Source organism: Ambystoma mexicanum, chromosome 12 (genome assembly GCF_040938575.1).
Source record: "Ambystoma mexicanum isolate Mex_15411 chromosome 12, UKY_AmexF1_1, whole genome shotgun sequence".
Taxonomy (NCBI): domain Eukaryota; kingdom Metazoa; phylum Chordata; class Amphibia; order Caudata; family Ambystomatidae; genus Ambystoma; species Ambystoma mexicanum.
This window is the reverse complement of record NC_090936.1, coordinates 1,154,251,169-1,154,273,944: the sequence shown is the minus strand read 5'-3', so window position 1 is coordinate 1,154,273,944 and position 22,776 is coordinate 1,154,251,169. Positions and strand designations below refer to the sequence as shown.

Below are 22,776 nucleotides of genomic sequence, written 5' to 3'. Positions count from 1 at the left end.
TATCTTTTTTCGCTCGTGGTGTTAACATTTCATGAAATCCTATAACACTAACCAACATGTTATTAATATTTACATCATTATTCATCGTTGCACCTAAACAGGGAAAAGAAAGAAAAAAGAGAAACAACAACTAAACATACACGAACAAAGACAAGCACAAAAGAGACAAAAAGAAAACAACAGACACATATACACATATACAACACAACATTCTTATTCCAGCAAACTGCTTCTTGGGTGACTGAAGAAAAAATCTTTATCCATATGGATGCCCTATTCTAAAAAATGTTACAAGACTCATAGGTCTACTTGTCTTTTTGATCCTGGGGTTGGTCTCCACTAGGGTCTTGTCATTTATGGATAAAGGTTAGCGCTAGTGTCTGTTGATCATTTAAGCAATGGATCCAATATTCCTGGAAAAATGTTGTAGTTGCTGCAGAGATGCTGGATTGTTGAACATTGGCGCAGCCAGCTTTGGCAGATCTGATTGAAACTGTCGGGAGATAATTTTGATATAATTTGTCAAATCCCTAAAATGTCCATAGAACTCCTCCCCTAAAACCTGAGCTAAATTCTGCAGCGGAGGTTCTGCGTGCCGGTGCGAGAGATGCTTGCATGCGTATGCCTACCACTGATTCCTACGATGTAAAGTAATGACCTGTCCCCAGCTAATACAAATAATACACACATTAATTACCTTATAAAATGCACAACATAAAGACAACATATAAAATGACTGTACCTGTTATCCATAGCTCTTCCTCCGTGTTCTTAAAGTGCGACCGAACAAATACTTTGTGTATGGTTTTTTAAAAAGTGCTAAACCTGTAATACTTCTTCAATGTCCTCCTTCACTGTATATAAGATGAAAGATATAATTGATCTAATGCTACCCTGCATAGGATTCTAGGCGTGGGTACAGTACCTGCACTTCCCCTTTCTTTTGTTTTTGCTTTTCCAAAGAGAACTCATAGGGGACAATATATGATGTCTTCATATCCTCATATCATTCTCCCCTTGAGCTGCTCGTGCCTGAAAATCAGTAAGCTGTAAACTGACAAAGCCCTAAAGGGCGGTTTAAAAACCTGGAATAACAAGTAGTTCTGTTAATGTCGTAGTGCTCACTACTTGAGAAGGAAACTGGTCCTGTAGCTGATGATTCTACAATATTGTTCCCTGTGCTAGAAAATATATGCTTTGCTTCAAAGCTGCTTTTCTCCACCGTCCCTATTATTGTGCTCTGGCAATGCAGCTGTTACCCACGGTACTATGTATCATTTCATTCCTTTTAACCCCCCCCCTACCATTTTGAAAACCCTGAATGCACTGTGAGTGTGACATATGCAAGATATGTACGTACCAATCCATGTATTTTGCACGAAATGCCACTGTGTTCCCCTGTTCATAGCTATATAATGGTTTGCTATATGCCCTCATCTGATTACTATGCATTTGTGTTATATTTGTAATGTATATAGCGCTTTATATAGCGCTTTACACCAAAGCACTGAACAAAATTTCACTTACAGTACAATTGAAATGTAAAATCACAAACTATGCAAAATATTAAGACTGAAGAAGATGATTTGTTAGAGAGGTACGAAATAAAGAATAAGAAGTAATAGAGTGAAGAGAGTGGGGAAGAGAGCACCATTGAAGTGGAGCCAGCGACGAGAAAGAACAAAATCGTACCTGAGCACAGGGGGATGAGGAACTGATAGTAAGAATTGAGTCTGAGAACATAAAACACAAGAGGGAATATCAAAGGAAACAAGAAATGAAAGATACGAAGGCGCAAGACCATAAAGAGATTTCAATACAAAGAAAATTGAATTTAAGACATGTATGAAAAGATAACTATCCGAGAGAGGATAGTGATGAAGAAATAGAGTCACAAGGAGAAAATAGGTATAACAAACAAACAGAAGCATTAAAGACAGACTTTAAGGGAGCCACATGAGAAACAGGGAGACCAAAGAGTAGTATAGAGCAATAAAATAGGCATGGAAAAATTAGAGAAGAAATCAAGAGTTAGGTAGCGTTAAATATGAGAAACGAACGAGCTTTACGACTATTGAAAAGGTGTTAACAACATGAGCGTGATATCAAAATATGATAAGAAAAAGATAAATCAGTATCAAGAGGAACTAGAAATAGGACGAAGAGATGGCGGAAAGGAAACAAACGTAAGAGGATATTGGGGAGAACAGAATTAGAAGAGAAGGTTTCCGTTTTGGATGTGCTCAAAACAAGAAAATGAATAGACATCCAAATTTAGATGGCAAAAAGACAGGAAGCAAGATTACCATGAATAGAAGATGTGAAGGAAGAAAAGGACAGGAGTTGAGTATCATCCACATAAAAATTATGCCAGATACCAAAAGATGAAATAATAGCCCCCAGAGGAGATGTATAAGGGGAAAACAGGAAAGGTCCAAGAACAGAGCCCTGGAAAGCCCCATAGAGAAGAGGTGAAGCGTTAGAAGAAGTCCCAACCCAAATTACTGAGTATGAGCGATTAGATAAAGAAGAACGAAACCAAGCTAGAACAGAACCAGAAAAAAACTAAAGAAGAAAGAGAAGTTAAGAGTAAATACTTCCATACTCTTGATATAATAACACCTGACTTAATGTAATCTTCACTTGTTCTGCATTATGCAGATTATTTATCTAGAAGTGTGCTGATGCTTCCAAGAGGACTGCCTGCTGTTGCCGTGTCATTGTTTGTGCTAAGAAGCATGGTGTGAGGAGTACTGTGTGATGTTCAAAAGTGTTAAATCGGAAACTCCATTCATTCCTCTGGTTGGAAATGCTGCTGTGAGCATGCAGAGACGCACTTAGGCTCTGGGTTACATCTCTGCACACCTGAGCGTTTGTCCAGCGGTGATGTCACACTCTGTCCCTGAAATATAGAAAACATTAATTATTCCCTCCTGATTGATTCATTGAGATTGTTAACTTTCCTATGCATCACGTATAAAACACGGTGTGCTCATTCCTCAATACGTACAAAAGGAGGCCAGAGTTTCAATAAAACACCACACAACAGTATTGAGCCGTCTCGAGCGCTCTACCATAACGGAGAATGACAGCACACTTTATGCAGCGTAGTTACATATATCTGACGTCATGTTACTGTCCTACACCCCACAATTATAGGTCAAACGAACAGCATGTCTAGTTGAGAAACACGGTGCTAGGGAACCAGGGTCATAAGTTTCATGTCGGCTGCTAGCTTAACAAAAAATGTTAACATATTACTATGTCACTTTGATTGCTGCAACATTAATAAAATTGACTAAAAATATCGACAACACGTTTAACTTGCTGTTCTAGGACAAGAGAGGTACCATGAAAATGCACACACGCATCTCCACATCTAAAACCCTTAGCACCTCCAGCGCACTGACTACGGTCACCGAAGGCGTTCCTACCACAAAGCGCATTGAGGCCATACAAATGGGGAAATAACGCTATATAAATAACAGAATACAATACAATAGGTATTGCAATTCTCCTAGATAACCAGAAATACTAACAGCACCCAAAATCCGCCTGGATACCGGCAAACGTACCTACCGTTTCCGCTATCTGATATCCAAGATTTTACTGGCATATTACAGTTGGCGGAAAGGGAAGTAAATCCCCATTCCATGGAGTCCAATGGGGATTTCCCGGTATTCTCAGCACCAGCAATACGAGTGCCGAGAATACCGGCTGTTTAATGCCAGTGGCAGCCTGAGTTACCTCCAGCTCTTGGATGGAGGTAAGTTAGGTTACCCTCACCGGCATACTTGTACTCTGCCGGGAGGGTGCTAGAGGGCCGACCAAGATGGCCGCTCCCCTGTGAGCTCCCGGCTGCCTCCCGCATGAATCCTGTTTAATCGCGGCAATCCTGTGGCAAAACTACTAAATCTGCAAGAATAATATATCCTAGCACAACATCTCATCCCCGTCGAAAATTCGGAGCGAATCGGACTTGCCTGCCGTGAGAAACTCGCTGCGTAGAGTGACCTGCGTGGGGCCTGGGAGTCCCGCCCACCCGCCCGAAATCCTTCGTAGACGGTCGAGAGCCATCTGCGGGACCGGCCGCAACCAGGCCGCAACCACCTTCAGCAGAAAGCGGCAAGGGGGGAATCGCTCGGAGTTGGGGCACCCACAGCCAGCACTGAGATGGTGGCCGAGCGAGAGGTGCGAGGAGACCCACAGAAGCACGCAAAACAGGTGAGTTGGCCGCGGCGTCCCCGCCATCTTGACTCACAGGGTCTCCCCACGAGCCTTGATCTCAGCCCCTCGCACCAGATCCGGGTGCCTCGTCCGCACCTTGACCAGACGCTCCGACTCCGTAGTCAAGCTCAAGATGGGGAAGCCGGACAAGTCCCAGAAATGGCTCAACTTTGATGCAGGCCCAGCGCTTAAAACACCCAGGCCGGAACACCGCCCTGAATCCCCGAACTACCAGTCGGAGGCAGAATTGCAGCAACAAACGGACATCAGGGAAATCCTGATGGAATTAAAAGCTTGGATAGGCGGTCTGGACAGCAAGATAGACTCGCTCTCGTCCAAGGTAGATCTGTTACAACACCGGCTCGACAAACACAGCGACAGGCTTGACTCCGTCGAACAGAGAGTGTCAGATCTGGACGACGGCACGGCAGCACTCACCTCCCGGGTCTCCACGCTCGAGGTGCAAATAAAAACTGTACTCGCCAAAAACGAGGACCTGGAAGGCCGCTCCAGGCAAAATAATATCAGGATTATCGGAATCAGAGAAAGACAACTACCAGTCAGAATAGAAGAACACGTCGAAAAATTATGCACAGAGCTTTTTGGTCCCACAGTCCTATCGGAAATGTTCGTAGTGGAAAGAGCCCACAGAATCCCTTCAACAAGACCGGCGCTGGGAGCCCCTGCCCGTCCGATCATTGCCAAGCTTCTAAGCTACAAGGACAGGGACTCCATCCTTAGAATGGCAAGGGAAAAGGGCAAACTACACTTCGACTGGGACGACATCCAGTTTTTCCCGGACATTTCGCCGTCTGTCCAAGCCCAAAGGAGATTGTTCACCCAGATGAAACACAGACTACGTGTCATGATGCCTACCTCCAAGGAGCCAGGTCCGACCCAGCAACCGCAGAGGCAGGCATCATTCCCCCCAGGGAAGTGCCAGCGGGCCCAAGCTGGGGCCCTTTGGACACAGTCCTGGCGCCTTAGGCGCCAGGCTCATGTTGGACCCCTGTCCTGGCGCCTTAGGCGCCAGGCTCATAAAGCTAGACATGTGTTCAAGTGTTTTAATGTGCACTTACCTGATGCAGACCATGCTGCTACATCCAGGCCCTCTTGAGGCCTGAATGGAACTACTTTACCTGTGGGACTACTTTCCACCTGGGTGTGGTCGGGGAAGGATACATACCTGATCGGTGGAAGGATACATGCCTGGAACTTCTTCCAAAGCTATTTAAACCACGCCCGATCAGCAACTCACGCTTCGCGTTGTTCTGCTCCTCGCAGCTGGACGCTCACCGTGTCAGCTCCTGCATCTGGACTTCAGCCACGCCTGTCAGCATCCTGGGTTGCCTGCAAAGGGAGATAAGAGAGAATTGGGGAGAAAGAAGACCTTACCTGCTAAAGCTGCATCACGGGGACATCACACCGACGATCACGAAAGGGAAGACATCATTTTAAAAGCATTTCGCTTCGATCGCTGCAGCGCTGCATTTCACTCACCTTTCCTGGGCGCCTCCATCTTCAGCAGCGATCATCCGGATCCGCACCCACTTCCCAGAGCCTAGAGAGAAAAAGACAAGAACACAAGGCGAGAGAAGGAAGGGAATAGGAAAAGCTCAGTTTCCTTCTAAGACTTACCTGTTGGGTCATTCCCATTTCATTTCGGGTCCTGCCGCTTCCTGACATTCCGGACCCCGGCCCCAATGGGGAAAAAAGACAAAGACATTGAATTAGTGAATGCAAAGACATTACCTGAACGCTCATCCAGAACTTACACTTCGGGTCGGCGCCATATCTCCGGCATTCCGAACCCCGGCCCCTAAGGGGAAAAAGACATAAGCATTAGCGCTTGCTGCAATAAGACAATGAACATTATTATTAAGCTTGAACTTTTGAACTTGCAACAGAACTCTTACAGCGCCTCACCTGAATAGTCAAGCTTATTTTGAACTCCCATCAAACCTCAATCCAGTGAAGTAACTGGGTTTCAACGCGCCCCTGCATCAGAAGCAGGATGGAGAACTCATCCTTCCAGACCCTAAGGTGAGACTTCACGGGGAATCGTGGAAGGGTATCGAGGAGGGTTGGAAGGGAGTGGGAGGCTTGAGCATTATTCCGTCAGTAGGTAATACTCCCTTTTCACGCACAGGGGAATATTCCTGCGAGCCAGAAAAGCCAGAGTAGAGGGGCCCTTCCTGTCCATTATCAGAGTCCTGCGCTTCACCATTGAAGAAGCATCAGCACTCGAAGCCAGACCTGTGCCTCCGTGGGAATCAGGTGAGCGTGACACTACGCGCCAACCAGATCACATACTCGATGCTCTTCCCGGCGAGGCTCTGCATTCAAATAGAGGGTAATATCCACTTCTTCAACTCCCCAGAAGAAGCCTCACTATACCTCGACAGGCGGGGATGCAAGTCCGCAAACCAAACGCCTGGCGCCTCAAACAGATAAAGAGCAGAGAGAGTTCTGCCGTGACAAACACCCGCGCTACTGCCCCAAAGCAAGCAGGAACCAAGCCACCAGGACAACCTTCGCAAACGGGAGGCTGAGGACTGTGCCTAGGAAGGCCACCCACGCCCCGTGCACAGCACGCAGTATGTTCCAGTTGGGGGGATTCCAAACGGACGAGTTGGGGGTTGTCCGTGTAAGGAAATTTGTTTGATTGTTGTTGTCGTTCGAAATGTGCTCGGAGTGCCACCGCCTAACCGCGGGCCTCACCCTGAGCCCCGCCGCCGCCCCTCTCGAGCCCTCCTGCCTAACGCCGCTCCCATATGCCCGAACTCCGACTCCGGTCTAGCCACATTCCGGTGTTATATAGATCATCACTGGTACGTTCAAAGTAGCAACCTGGAACATTAGAGGGGGCAACATCCCGGCTAAGACACGCAAGATCCTGCAATTACTCAGACGCCACAAGGTCGAGGTGGCTATGATTCAGGAAACCCACCTCTTACCACAAAATGAGCACCTGTGGGCCCGCAGCTGGGGTTGCCATCGCTACTTTTCTTCATACTCATCCTATGGCAGAGGAGTCGCTATTCTTCTCCACTCTTTGCTGGGGTTTTGCCTGATCCAAACAGAGAGGGACAGCGAGGGAAGGGCGCTTATGGTTTGGGGCATGGTGGAGGGTGAGGAGGTGGTGTTCGTCAACTCCTACGCCCCCAACACAGACGGCGCAAACATTTCAGACTGGGTGCTATCCCGCCTCTCGCAAGTGTGAAACGCGACCATAATCTGGGGTGGAGACCTGAACACCCACCTCGACCCACAGAAAGATAAATCAAAGTCAACAACAGCTCACCTGTCCAAAGCCAGCCTACAAGTGCAGGAGATCTGTAAAGCGTTTGACCTTTCGGACATTTGGAGGACCCAGAATTGGGAAGCCAGAGACTACACATACCACTCAAGTGTTCATAACACAAACTCTTTGTTTTGACTAAGTGTTAGTCTCCGCTCACAGTAGCTGGCAATGGGGAGCATGCCAAATACTCCGCAAAACCTTCTCAGACCACGCAACGGTAACACTCGAATGCCACAGGCCGACCACCAGGCCACGTCCTCCACAATGGCGCTTCAAACCCAGATCCCTCGCCGATCCGACATTCGCCACAGAGCTAAGCGAGAAAATCAACTCCTTTCTTGACATTAACCAAGGCACTGTCAACTCTGCCTGAGTGCTATGGGAATCTTTCAAATGCTACGTAAGAGGCGTCTGTCTAGCCAAGGAAAACGGAATCCTGAAACCTATTAGACGCAAACTAGAAACCTGCAAAACGCACCTGAAGGAATTGGAAAATCAGCAAGTCGCACACAATTCAGACCAAATCCAGGCGAGGCTGAAAGAAGAACTTCTGCGCTTTAGAAAACTGGCTGAACGGGAGATAACATTTCTGGGGCACAACCACAGAATTAGACAATACGGCAAAGGCCAGAAGCCTGGAGCCCTTCTTGCTCGCCTCATAGCGGCAGACAGGAGGCCCACAAGGGTGGACAGTATCCGGACACCGCAGGGAAATATGTTGCACAAAGAAGAAGATATTGTCGAGGTGTTCAGGGCTTTCTTCCAGGAACTATACAGCGCCGGGGGCCCAACAGACTCTGTTGCAATCCGCAACTACCTCAATGACACTGAACTTTACTGGGTGGAGGGAGAACTCTGTGAGCCACTGAATGCGCCCATAATGCTGGAAGAGATTCAAGAAGCCATCAAAAATCTGCCATCTTCCAAAGCCCCAGGACCAGACGGGCTAACTGGTGAGTTTTATAAATACTTTGCCCCTCTCGTTGCCCCTCTCCTGCTAAATGTCTATGAGGAGGAGATCGAATCCGGCATTCTCCCACAGACACTAAGAGAAGCGAATGTAATCCTGCTACACAAAAAAGACAAGCCCCCCGAAGATTGTAAGTCCTATCACCCCATATCATTAATTAATCTGGACAACAAAATCCTGGCCAAGATCCTCGCCAATAGGCTTCTCCCATTAATGCCCGCATTGGTACTCGCCGACCAAGCCGGATTTGTGCCTGGCCGAAACACCACATTCGGGATACGCAGAATGTTTGGGGTTCTGGCAGCACTCGACCCCGATCAGCAGGCAGTGGCGGTGCTGTTAGACGCCGAAAAGGCATTCGACTCTGTTGAGTGGCCCTTTATGTTCGCGGTGCTACAGCAGCTCGGACTTGGGAAACAGTTTGTCAGGCTAGTCTCACTCCTCTACACCCAGCCCCTTTCAGCAATCTCGCTCGGGCTGACCCACTCAGCTCAGATCAACCTCCAACGTGGCACTAGGCAGGGATGCCCATTATCCGCTATGATATTCGCCCTTGTGATGGAGCCCTTGGCAGCAGGCCTTAGGGAACGACATATCCAGAGAGGTCTCAAAATGGTCCTCACCGGCTTATAATTTCACTCTATGCCGATGACATAGTCCTGTTTATGCAAAACCCCTGCGAAAACCTTAATCCAATAATGCGTGAAATAATCAAGTTTGGGTTGGTATCTGGCTTGAAAATTAACCAATCGAAATCAATCGTCTTTCCCTTAAACACAAAAACCAAAATAGTCCAAGACGATTTTAACTTCCAGTGGGAGACAGCTCACGTCCGATATCTAGGAATTAAGGTGTCCCTAAATCACCAAGATATACTGAAAGACAACTACGATAGCACACTGAAACTATTAAGAAACAAGGTAAACAGGTGGAAATCGCGACCGCTCACCATCTGTGGGCGTGCCTCATTGGTGAAAATGGTAATCTTACCCAAACTCCTATACCTTTTCGCTAACATCCCCATGCTACTGTCCCAGCGCTTCCTGGGTAACCTGAGAAGCCTAGTTCTGGACCTTATATGGTCTGGCAAACCTGTAAGGGTGGCTTACTCATCCCTAGTGCTTCCTGTTAATAAGGGAGGCCTGGCTCTACCCGATCTAGAACGGTACTACTGGGCGGCACAAGCTCAGTTTCTCAGTCATTGGTACGAACCACAATACGTAAGACCGCATGTACAGATCGAACGGGCACTAGCCTCACCTAACTTCCTAAGGGCAGTGATTATTAGCAATCAAGCAGTGCCACACACGACGCTGAACATAGTGCAATCCACCTTCACAATATGGCGGAAAATAGCTCAAAAGTACAATATTCAGCTTAGATACTCTCCTCTTCTGCCTGCGAAATTCATTCCCAGGATCCCACTCACCGCTGAGAAAGTGCACCTCAACTGGGCGGATAAGTGCAAAATAAAAACTCTAGGCGACTTCTTTATACAAGACACCTTCATAACACCCCAGCAGGCGAAGGAAAAGGGGGGCACGTCCTCCCTTGACATCTTTTTGTATTTCAGAGTGCGATACACCTTGCAGGCCCTCATCCCAACATTCCCACAACAACCTCCCACCTGGCAACTACTGCATGGGACCATTCAGGCACAAGGGGAGGGCAAACTAGTCTCATCCATCTACAAAGCCTGCTCACGGACACTCTCCCCTCAAACCCCAAAGACAAGATGGGAAACCACGCTTCAAACCCCCGTTCCTGATGAAGACTGGAGTTATATTTTACAACAAACACAAAAAGTGGCACTCAATTCCTGCTTCAAACAAATCTACTTTAACTATCTGCATCAAACCTATTATACCCCTAACAAGAGAAACAGACACCACCCTGGGTCCAATGCATCTTGCGACCGTTGTGGGTCCCCGGACGCTGATTTCCTGCACCTAGCGTGGAGTTGCCTGCCAGGGTCTAAATTCTGGTCAGATGTGATTGACGAAACTAACGCAATTATCGGCGAGAGGGTGGGACACTCACCACTGGTGGCGCTCCCTGGCCTAACGAGACCCCTGTCTTCACACATCCGGAAACCGGCAAACTTGTTATTGGTTTTGGCAAGTAGAAGAGTGGCTATGGCATGGGGACGAGGCACACCCCCTACCCTAGCGAACTGGAAGAGGGACATCACATACTGCCAAGAAACGGAAACAGAATTCATGAAGACACTCCCTCTCCACGCAAGACCCCCAGATATATGGGGCCCGTACATCTCGTACCTTCTCTCTAGCGCAGCACAAGCCGGGACAACCGATCAGCCACCACAGACTTCTCTTGTGTAAATGTAAATGCGTTAATTGCCTGTTGTGTGATGGGACTGTCGGAGGGTGGGGGGGTGGGCGTGAGGGGGGCATTCGACAGCTTGTTAACAGCCCACTGTTCGGGCTTGTTGGGACTCATGTTTACTAAAATGCAAAAAATAAAGTTTAAAAAAAAAAATACTTGTACTCTGCCGGTCCGGTAAAGTGCCGGTATACGTTAATACCAGCACTTTATTACCGGACCGGCAGGGTTATAATGAGGCCAATATTTCTCATACAATTCTTATTCCTTAAAAATACCAATACCTCATAATCGGTACATTCGACCAGAATCCTGCATCTACTTCCTGCCACTTCTCCACACATCCTCCGACCCTGGCTCCACAAGCCACAGCCAATTCCCTGTTGTTCATCTCTCCTCCCGCATGCATCCCAACTGCACCCTCCTCACGAAACTAGATGCCCAGGCTATGGACCCTGTTTCTCAACTGCCAAAGGCACAACAAATGCCACCTCCACTCCAACCACAAAAACCCTGTCTCCCAAATCAATATCTCCCATAAACACACTGTGTGCCCAAGATCACACCAATAATGTCATCCTTCCAAGATTTAGCTCTCTGCATCTGCTTTTCCTAATTTCAGTGGTTTTCAAACTTTTTTATACTGACCACCCAGAAACTATAGCTGCTTCTATGTTCTATTAAAAGCATTCACCGTAATACCCTTTTCAAAGCGCCTCGCACCCCTCCTCGACATTCACAGTTGGAAGACCACTGCCTTAATTTATAGTATTCTGCCTGGCCCTTGCACTCTAGTGCCAAGAGCACCACTTGTGGTGGACGTGCGTCGTGCGCTCCATACATGGCCAGAACCAAAACGTAGTTCATTCTTTTCTTGATCAAATTGCGATTGTGAGATGCGAAGGCAGTGGTTTGTGAGCTTTAAGTGTGTGAATCGTAAATGTAATAGCATTTCCACTGCGCCACCTAGCACGGAAGTGGTGATGTAGTGGTGTATCTAGTTCCTGCTGTGCCTGCATGAAGTGTGTACATCAGAACTCTGGAAGCTGTGTTCTAAAGCTGCCCTTTTCCTGCTTCTTGCTCCAGGCAGATGCCATCAGTCGTGCCGGAACGGTGGGAAATGCATCGGGAAAAACAAGTGCAAGTGCGCCAAAGGCTTCCAAGGCGATCTTTGCTCAAAGCGTGAGTATATGCACCCACTGATTCCCCGACTACACGGGCCTATTACACGTCCCCTCCAGCTTGTAGCAGTGTCTTATTTGCAGGAACACATATGCACAACTCTTCATTGTTGAAATGTTTGGACAGCTCAGAAATGCTGCTAGCGTGATGCAAAATGTGGCACTTAACTGTGGACGTAGCGACATCAAGGTTGGGCATCAGGTGAGCACAGAGGCAGGGTTCCCATGCCACCCTCAGGTTTTAGGAGCAGCTTGGGCTGTCAGAATCTACTGCCAATCAGGAGGGCACTTGGGGACAATGTTTCAATCAGGAGGGCACTTGAGGACAATATGCCAATCAGGAGGGCACTTGAGGACAATGGTGCTAGTATTTTCTCCAAGTCCCTCTGCTCTATGATCTGCCTACCACTAAACCCGAACAACATTTTTTATGCCCTGCCCGTCCTCCCTCCTGGGATTATAACCCCTACATGCCTACATGTTGCCGCAGCTGGAGGGAGATTTTGTTACAGAAATCAGAAGGATTTAATTTCCCCAGTGTAGTACACATCAGGGCCAACCTTAGAGCAGGGCCACCCGGGAGACCGCCCGGTGCGCCATTAGCTCCCCCTGCCACACCAGCTCGGGGGGGGGGGGGAGTCTTTCAAGGTTTCCCCAGAGCTAGCATAGTAGGAGAAGGCACAGCAGGCGCTTTATTCAATTAAATGTGCCCCGCTCTCGGGAGTGGGGCACATTTAATGACAATAGGGCACTGATGCTGTTGCATCAGTTCCTATTGAACATTAGTACCCGCCGTGAGCGAAGCAGAATGCAACACGCATTCTGATTGGCTCTCGCTGGGTCCTTACCCGGCCGGGAATCCCTCCGTCGGGATTCCACGGCCTTTGTCCCTGGCGGGGGGCGTGGCAGCCCCTCAGCCAATGAGGAAGCTCAAAGCGGGGCCATTTTTTTTTTTATTCCCTTCCCTCCCACTCCCCCCAACTTACCTTCTTGTTCCTACGTCCCCGGCGGGGGATGAGGGAAGCCTCCAGCCGTGTGGAGACTCGGAGCAGGGCCACCCCCGCTCCGCGCCTCCACACACGGCTGGAGGCTTCCCTCGTCCCTCGCCGGGGACGCAGGTAGGTTTTTTTTTTTTTGTTTTCTCCCCCCCCATCCCACTCCCACCCTCCCAACCCCACTTACCCTCCTTTTTATCCTTTTTCGGGAGCGGACGCGCTGGGAAGTGTTCCCAGCGCGTCCGCTCCCGATGGCTGCCATGGAAAGGCCCTTTCGATGGCGGCGGACATTTTTTTCTTTCTCCCGAAACGCCGCAGCATTTCAGGACAAAAAAAAAGCTTTTAGTGCCCCGGTCACACAATTTTTGCGGGCCCGGATACTAATAGCAATATAACACGAGCGTCGGGGGCATTACCTGCGTCGGTAATGCCCCCGACGCTCATGTTATATTGCTTAAATATGGCCCCATGCCATGCATGACCGCGGGGGACACGTTTTTCGTTTGCTGCCTGGGGCGCTGCCGCTTCGAATAACAACCCTGGTACCCATAATGGTTTGCAAGATATGCAGCGAAAGCAAGTGGCCAGAGCATCAGGGTAGAAATGGGCAGCCATGATGGATTGGGAACTGTGTTCATGACACAGAGCATGCCCAGTGAATTCTCACTCTTCCTGGTATGAAAGGGGTTGTATGTGATATAATTGTTGGAAATAACATTGAGTGTGACTCTGTATTTTTTTTAAAAGGCATTAAACAACTTTCCCAGCATATTTTAGGACTGGCGCAATTATATAAACAAATTCCAGTCCTAGCTAATTTGGGAAAAGTGTTGGATAGTGCCTTTAACAAAATATCGAGTCACACTCGATGTTATTTCCAACGATTACATCACTGGATACCATGAAAGGGATTGAAGCAATCGGTGTAACATTGTGGCCCGAAGAGTGGAGACTGTAGAGATGGGCTGACGGGGGGGGGGGGGTTGGCGGTTGGATGGGCGGAGGTGAAAGAGAAAAGGAAGCACATTGTGATTCAGACAGAAGACAAACCAGACACAGATTCCCGCAAACGGATAGTGAGGAAGCAGCACACACCCTCTCAGGAGAAAGGAATGCCACAGATTCCTCATCTACTGCTAAGAGCAAAATGATAGTGAGGAAGCAGGACACACCGGAATGCCACAGATTCCTCATCTACTGCTAAGAGCAAAATGATAGTGAGGAAGCTGGACACACCCTCTCAGGAGAAAGGAATGCCACAGATTCCTCATCTAGTGCTAAGAGAAAAATGATAGTGAGGAAGCAGGACACACCCTCTCGGGAGAAAGGAATGCCATAGATTCCTCATCTACTGCTAAGAGCAAAAGGATAGTGAGGAAGCAGGACACACCCTCTCAGGAGAAAGGAATGCCACAGATTCATCATCTACTGCTAAGAGCAAAACGATAGTGAGGAAGCAGGACACACCCTCTCAGGAGAAAGGAATGCCACAGATTCCTCATCTACTGCTAAGAGCACAACGATAGTGAGGAAGCAGGACACACCCTCTCAGGAGAAAGGAATGCCACAGATTCATCATCTACTGCTAAGAGCAAAACGATAGTGAGGAAGCAGGACACACCCTTTCAGGAGAAAGGAATGCCACAGATTCCTCATCTACTGCTAAGAGCAAAACGATAGTGAGGAAGCAGGACACACCCTCTCAGGAGAAAGGAATGCCACAGATTCATCATCTACTGCTAAGAGCAAAACGATAGTGAGGAAGCAGGACACACCCTCTCAGGAGAAAGGAATACCATTAGTACATAGTCAGTCGCCCAATTGGTAGGAACCAGCAACAGTAGTCCCAGGAAATGGCTAGAGGGATGTTCGTACTGGTCAGGGTCACCCCCACCAGCATGTCACATGTGAGCGGACGGTTGGATCAGACCCCCCCTAAATGCTCAGCCGTTCGGCAGGGGAACACTTATATCTCTCAGTGCTCTCCACACCGGGGGTGGGCCACCTGGCAGCGGACCAATTGTGTCAGATATTTCCTGTCTTCTGCGGGATGTTGATGTAGGCTTGAGTAGTCAAAGAGCTCTGTGTGAAATTCAGGAATTCAGGACTACAGGCTCACTCCATAGATTTTTTTGTATCCCAGAAAAATGAGGAATTTCTGATGTTCTGCTCAAAAAGGTTAAAAATAGCAGAAACATGTAAGAGCTGCAACGCATTGGCAAGGATTTCAAACAGAAAAAAATGGGATCGGGGTAAAAATGCACTCACGCGCAAGTGCGTCTTACCTCTTTTATTCCGAGAGCAAGAGTGCGAGGTAGTGGGATATTACACTGGAGTTCTAGCGTGACCGATGTTTCGGGGGGGGAGGGGGGTGGTGGGGGAGGGGGCGGGGTACAGACAGCAGTGCATCCCTGGTTTCCAATGGCCGTTGGGAGTTAACAGCACAACACTAGAATCATTCATTACATCTCACAGATCCCACAGCTAACACCCCATTTTCATTTAATGCACACTGTCTCATTTTTCATAGGCTTTTAAATGCCCAACGGAGATATAACAATGACGGTGGCAGTCAATCTATAGCACGCATGCTTACACCTGCATAGTGCATAGCAACGGCTGCACTCTATAAAGAAGACGCCTGGCCTCATCAGAGTTCCAAGAGTGCACATGTATGCATTTTCCGCCTATGGGAATAGAAGGATAATGTACATTGCATATATCAGGCATGTTATAATGTACACAATGTTTAAGATTAGTACACACATATGTGATATGCAACACCAGGATAAGTTGCACATCAAAATGGGGTTGGTGGGAAAACATACATATACACAAGTGCATCTCTGTATACACACAAGTGCAACTCACAAGGGCACCTCTGCATACACACAAGTGCACCTCTACATACACACAAGTGCATATCTACATACACACAAGTGCAACTCTACATACACACAAGTGCGTCTCTACATAGACACAAGTGCATCTCTGCATGCACACAACTGCATCTCTGCATGCACATGGGTGCATCTCTGCATACACACAAGTGCACCTCTGCATACACACAAGTGCATCTATACATACACACAAGAACATCTCTGCATGAACACAAGTGCATCTCTACATAGACACAAGTGCATCTCTGCATGCACACAACTGCATCTCTGCATGCACATGGGTGCACCTCTGCATACACACAAGTGCATCTATATATACACACAAGAACATCTCTGCATGAACACAAGTGCATCTCTGGATATACACAAGTGCATCTCTGCAAACACACAAGTGCATCTCTGCATACACACAAGTGCACCTCTGCATACCTACAAGTACATCTCTGCATACCCACAAGTGCAACTCTGCACACACACACGTGCATCTCTACATGCACACAAGTGCATCTCTGCATACACACAAGTGCAACTCTGCATACCTACAAGTACATCTCTGCATACCCACAAGTGCAACTCTGCACACACACACGTGCATCTCTACATGCACACAAGTGCATCTCTGCATACACACAAGTGCACCTCTGCATACCTACAAGTACATCTCTGCATACCCACAAGTGCAACTCTGCACACACACACGTGCATCTCTACATGCACACAAGTGCATCTCTGCATACACACAAGTGCAACTCTGCATACACACAAGTGCATCTCTGCAAGCACACAAGTGCAGCTCTACATACACACTAGTGCATCTCTACATACATACAAGTGCAACTCTACATACACACAAGTGCATCTCTGCATACACACAGGTGCATCTCTGCATACACACAAGTGCATCTCTGCATACACAAAACTACATCTCTGCATGCACACAGGTACATCTCTGCATACACACAAGTGCACCTCTGCATACACACAAGTGCACCTATTCATACACACAAGTGCATCTCTGCAAGCACACAAGTGCAGCTCTACATACACACTAGTGCATCTCTACATACAAACAAGTGCAACTCTACATACACGCAAGTGCATCTCTGCATACACACAAGTGCATCTCTGCATACACACAAGTGCATCTCTGCATACACAAAACTACATCTCTGCATGCACACAGGTGCATCTCTGCATACACACAAGTGCACCTCTGCATACACACAAGTGCACCTATACATACACACAAGTGCATCTCTGCATACACACAAGTGCATCTCCGCATGTACACAAATGCATCTCTGCATACACACAAGTGCATCTCTGCATACACACAAGTGAATCTCTGAATACCCACAAGTACATCTCGGCATACACATAAGTGCAACTCTGCATACACACACGTGCATCTCCACATACACACAAGTGCATCTCAGCATACACACAAGTGCAACTCTACATACAAACAAGTGCATCTCTGCATACACACAAGTGTATCTCTACATACACACTAGTGCATCTCTACATACATACATACAAGTGCAACTCTACATACACACAAATGCATCTCTACATACTCACAAGTGCATCTCTGCATTCCCTGCATTCCTTCTCACAGTACTGTCAAGGTTCCTTCAGCCACAGGCGATAGTCCTTCCATCTTTGTTTAGGTTCTCTTTTCTCTAGAAGAGCCATGGCGCAGCGTAGTTGTGAGGAGGGTGGTGCTGAGGTTCCTGGAAGGACTGGCACCAATATGGCATTCCAACAGGTTCTTTGTTACATTTGGGGCAATCGGGGCAGGCAAGAAGGCATCAGTTATTTCCATTAGCCACTGTATTCGACCACCATTGTCCTAGCCTACGAAGTTGCAGAAATTCAGATACCTGGAAACATTCAGGGAATGCTTGTGGCGAACTGGATTCTGCTTCGCAGGAATAGAAGGATGAGTAGGATACTTTCATCAAACTCATCATCTGCAATAGAACTATCTAGAAAACACTGTACAAAATGCCACCCCGTGGAAAGACAGAGAAAATGCAACAGCCTGAAGAAACTACTGCTCTGAGCATGAATACAGGGGACATAGGCAAATTACCAACCACAAAAAAAGGATATGTTCTCTTCAAGTGGATCATGGGGCAGTTAGTGGTCAGCAGTACCTTGTTTTGGTTCCATGGTGGGTTTACGGTGTCAAACCTGTTTTCGAGCGCTGTTGTGAGCAGATAAAGCTACGTTCGGGTGTGGTGGATCGTGTCGGCCTAAGTAGCAAGTGGGCATCAAGTAGGGGCTAATGTGGTTGCTCTGTGTAGTTCGAATAGGAGCTTGCACAGATGCATGTCGTGGCATTCACCAGGATCTCTACGAGGTGGGGCCGGGCCGTGTTGGGTTGTCACTGCTGAAAAGGAACAATGAGTAACGCTCCAGCAGTGCGAGTCGGCGGGCAATGGTCATCGAATTGGTGGTGAGGTTGCTCCGATGTGCACGTCAGTGAATTGGCCATTCGAGGGTGAGTTGGGGCCCGGCATCGAGCAGTTGATTCGAGCGTGGCAGGTGACGGGCTCAGCAAGCGCATGATGCGGTTTTGACCTGGTTTGAGATGCTGTAGATAGAATTCGAATGGGTGAAGAAGCACAAAAGATAGTGTCGACGTATTCCCTCAGGTTCTATGGACGGTGAACACGGTGCACCCGGTTTGATGTGGTGGAACAGGGAGCTTCAGCTGGCCTGGCCCTTCATATGCTGTGAGGCCCACTCAGCGGTGGTTCAAGGACAGGATGGTTCCATTCAGGGTCTGCTCTGCCAGCCTTTAGGAGATTCTGGTGTAGAATTGCAGTTCCTGGTCCACACCAAGTGTCACCCCCCAATGTGCTCTGGGAGTGGGTAGGGTGCAGAGCCCTCTTCTGCCTTGGACTGCTACTTCCTCACCTCAGTAGTTGAGGTCTTTGGAAAGTCAAACTGTCCCAAAAGAGCTCTAGTAAATTCTTCTACTCTCCCAAAAGAGCTCCAGTAAATTCTTCTCAAATGTTATTCCAGAGTGAATCAAAGAAGTGGTGGGAGAACCCTTCCTTTAAAGGGAAAAGCCAGCAGGTGATTGAACTAAAGCTAGCCTGCTTTAGTGGTCCAATCCCTGTTCTTGAGCGAAGTGGACTTTGCTCTTCTGACATCACATCCAAAGTGCTCTGCTCTAGAGGAAGTGGAGGGGACAGGAAGGAGAGAGAGAGAGAGAGACAGAGAGAAACAATGTGGTGAAAGTCTTCTTCCACTGAACAGAGTACTCCTGACTACTCTAACCCTGCCCTCTCCCTTCTGACTCTGAACTCTAACCCTTCCCACCCTCCTTCTGGTTACCTGTGTTGTCCATGGGCCCCCTACCCCCACCCTCTGGTTGCCTGTATTATACGTGTGCCCCCCAGGCCTCTCAGGTTGCCTGTATTGTCCATGTGCCCCCCTCTGGTTGCCTGTGTTGTCTGTTTGCCCCCATCCCCCTCTGTGTGCCTGTATTGTCCCTGTGCCCCCTACCCCCCGCCCTCTGGTTGACTGTGTTGTCCGTGTACCCCCCTCTCTGGTTGCCTGTGTTGTCCCTGTGCCCCCTACCCCCACCCTCTGGTTGCCTGTGTTGTCTGTGTGCCCCCCAGGCCCCTCTGGTTGCCTGTGTTGTCCGTGTGCCCCCCCTCTGGTTGCCTGTGTTGTCCCTGTGCCCCCTACCCCCACCCTCTGGTTGCCTGTGTTGTCTGTGTGCCCCCCCCCGCCCTCTGGTTGACTGTGTTGTCCGTGTACCCCCCCCTCTGGTTGCCTGTGTTGTCCCTGTGCCCCCTACCCCCACCCTTTGGTTGCCTGTGTTGTCTGTGTGCCCCCCAGGCCCATCTGGTTGCCTGTGTTGTCCGTGTGCCCCCCCCTCCGGTTGCCTGTGTTGTCCATGTGCTCCCTACCCCCACCCTCTGGTTGCCTGTGTTGTCTGTGTGCCCCCCACCCCCCTCTGTGTGCCTGTGTTGTCCCTGTGCCCCCTACCCCCCACCCTCTGGTTGCCTGTGCTGTCCGTGTACCCCCCTCTCTGGTTGTCCGTGTGCCCCCCCTCTGGTTGCCTGTGTTGTCTGTGTGTCCCCCCCCCCCCCCTGGTTGCCTGTGTTGTCTGTGTGTCCTCCATCCCCCCTCTGGTTGCCTGTGTTGTCCATGTGCCCCTACCCCTCCCTCTGGTTGCCTGTGTTGTCTGTGTGCCCCCCAGCCCCCTCTTGTTGCTTGTGTTGTCCGTGTGCCCCCCCTCTGGTTGCCTGTGTTTGTTGGCCGTGTGCCCCCCACCCACCCTCTGGGTGCCTGTGTTGTTCATATGCCCTCCCCACTCTGGGTGCCTGTGTTGTCTGTGTACCCCCCACCCCTCCTCTGGTAGCCTGTGTTGTCTGTGTGCCCCCCTCTCCGGTTGCCTGTGTGCCCCCCACCTCCCCCTCTGGTTGCCTGTGTTGTCTGTGTGCCCCCCTCTGGTTACCTGTGTTGTCCGTGTGCCCCCACCCCCCTCTGTGTGCCTGTGTTGTCCCTGTGCCCCCTAGCCCCCACCCTCTGGTTGCCTGTGGTGTCTGTGTGCCCCCCTCTCTGGTTGCCTGTGCTGTTCCTGTGCCCCCCACCTCCCCCTCTGGTTGCCTGTGCTGTCCGTGTACCCCCCCTCTCTGGTTGCCTGTGTGCCCCCCACCTCCCCCTCTGGTTGCCTGTGTTGTCCCTCTGCCCCCCACCTCCCCCTCTGGTTGCCTGTGTTGTCTGTGTGCCCCCCTCTCTGGTTGCCTGTGTTGTCCCTGTGCCCCCCACCTCCCCCTCTGGTTGCATGTGTTGTCCCTGTGCCCCCCACCTCCCCCTCTGGTTTCCTGTGCTGTCCATGTACCCCCCTCTCAGGTTGCCAGTGTGCCCCCCACCCCCCTCTGTGTGCCTGTGTTGTCCCTGTGCCCCCTACCCCCACCCTCGAGTAGCCTGTGTTGTCTGTGTGCCCCCTCTCTGGTTGCCTGTGTGCCCCCCACCTCCCCCTCTGGTTGCCTGTGTTGTCTGTGTGCCCCCCTCTGGTTACCTGTGTTGTCCGTGTGCCCCCACCCACCTCTGTGGGCCTGTGTTGCCCCTGTGCCCTCTAGCCCCCACCCTCTGGTTGCCTGTGGTGTCTGTGTGCCCCCCTCTCTGGTTGCCTGTGTTGTCCCTGTACCCCCACCTCCCCCTCTGGTTGTGTGTGTTGTCCGTGTACCCCCCTCTCTGGTTGCCTGTGTGCCCCCCACCTCCCCCTCTGGTTGCCTGTGTTGTCCCTGTGCCCCCCACCTCCCCCTCCGGTTGCCTGTGGTGTCTGTGTGCCCCCCTCTCTGGTTGCCTGTGTTGTCCCTGTGCCCCCACCTCCCCCTCTGGTTGCCTGTGTTGTCCGTGTACCCCCCTCTCTGGTTGCCTTTGTGCCCCCCACCTCCCCCTCTGGTTGCCTGTGTTGTCCCTGTGCCCCCCACCTCCCCCTCTGGTTGCCTGTGGTGTCTGTGTGCCCCCCTCTCTGGTTGCCTGTGTTGTCCCTGTGCCCCCCACCTCCCCCTCTTGTTGCCTGTGTTGTCCCTGTGCCCCCACCTCCCCCTCTGGTTGCCTGTGTTGTCTGTGTGCCCCCCTCTGGTTACCTGTGTTGTCCGTGTGCCCCCACCCCCTCTGTGTGCCTGTGTTGTCCATGTGCCCCCTAGCCCCCACCCTCTGGTTGCCTGTGGTGTCTGTGTGCCCCCTCTCTGGTTGCCTGTGTTGTCCCTGTGCCCCCCACCTCCCCCTCTGGTTGCCTGTGTTGTCCCTGTGCCCCCCACCTCCCCCTCTGGTTGCATGTGTTGTCTGTGTGCCCCCCTCTCTGGTTGTCTGTGTTGTCCCTGTGCCCCCCACCTCCCCTTCTGGTTGCCTGTGTTGTCCCTGTGCCCCCACCTCCCCCTCTGGTTGCCTGTGTTGTCCCTGTGCCCCCCACCTCCCCCTGTGGTTGCCTGTGCTGTCCGTGTACCCCCCTCTCTGGTTGCCTGTGTGCCCCCCACCCCCCTCTGTGTGCCTGTGTTGTCCCTGTGCCCCCTACCCCCCACCCTCTGGTAGCCTGTGTTGTTTGTGTGCCCCCCTCTCTGGTTGCCTGTGTTGTCCCTGTGCCCCCACCTCCCCCTCTGGTTGCCTGTGGTGTCTGTGTGCCCCCCTCTCTGGTTGCCTGTGTTGTCCCTGTGCCCCCCACCTCCCCCTTTGGTTGCCTGTGGTGTCTGTGTGCCCCCCTCTCTGGTTGCCTGTGTTGTCCCTGTGCCCCCCACCTCCCCCTCTGGTTGCCTGTGGTGTCTGTGTGCCCCCCTCTCTGGTTGCCTGTGTTGTCCCTGTGCCCCCCACCTCCCCCTCTGGTTGCCTGTGGTGTCTGTGTTCCCCCCTCTCTGGTTGCCTGTGTTGTCCCTGTGCCCCCCACCTCCCCCTCTGGTTGCCTGTGGTGTCTGTGTGCCCCCCTCTCTGGTTGCCTGTGTTGTCCCTGTGCCCCCACCTCCCTCTCTGGTTGCCTGCGTTGTCGTGGGTGCCCCCCCCTCTTCCCACCCTACATCGTACCATTGCAGGAGTCTGTCTTGATGCATTATGGGTCACCATCACCTTCCATTGCCAATGCTTGGATTTGACTTTTATGGACTCATTGACTCATGCACGCTTTGCAATTCTCATGCTGGACTTCCCCTGCATCTCGCACTCAGAGTGACCCTGAATCATTCCGTACCCATCTTCATTTTGAATCTTGGCCAGCATTTGCTGTTCTCTTGCAACATTATGTGTTATTATTGACTTCTGCAACTGTATTCACTCCCCCTCTTGCATCTCCACTCTTTTTCTCTGTTTTTACTCTCTGTCGCTCCTACACTCT

General features: G+C 50.2%; 1 protein-coding gene across 2 annotated transcripts in view; it reads left to right on the top strand.

Annotated features, from left to right (window-relative positions):
• Nucleotides 1-22,776, top strand: part of WIF1 (WNT inhibitory factor 1) — a 358,763-nt gene that overhangs the window by 288,513 nt on the left and 47,474 nt on the right. For both annotated transcript variants that reach the window (XM_069629749.1, XM_069629750.1), the window contains one exon: nucleotides 11,931-12,026. In XM_069629749.1, coding sequence (XP_069485850.1) covers nucleotides 11,931-12,026 — 96 coding nt within the window. The remainder of the gene's footprint in view (nucleotides 1-11,930; nucleotides 12,027-22,776) is intronic.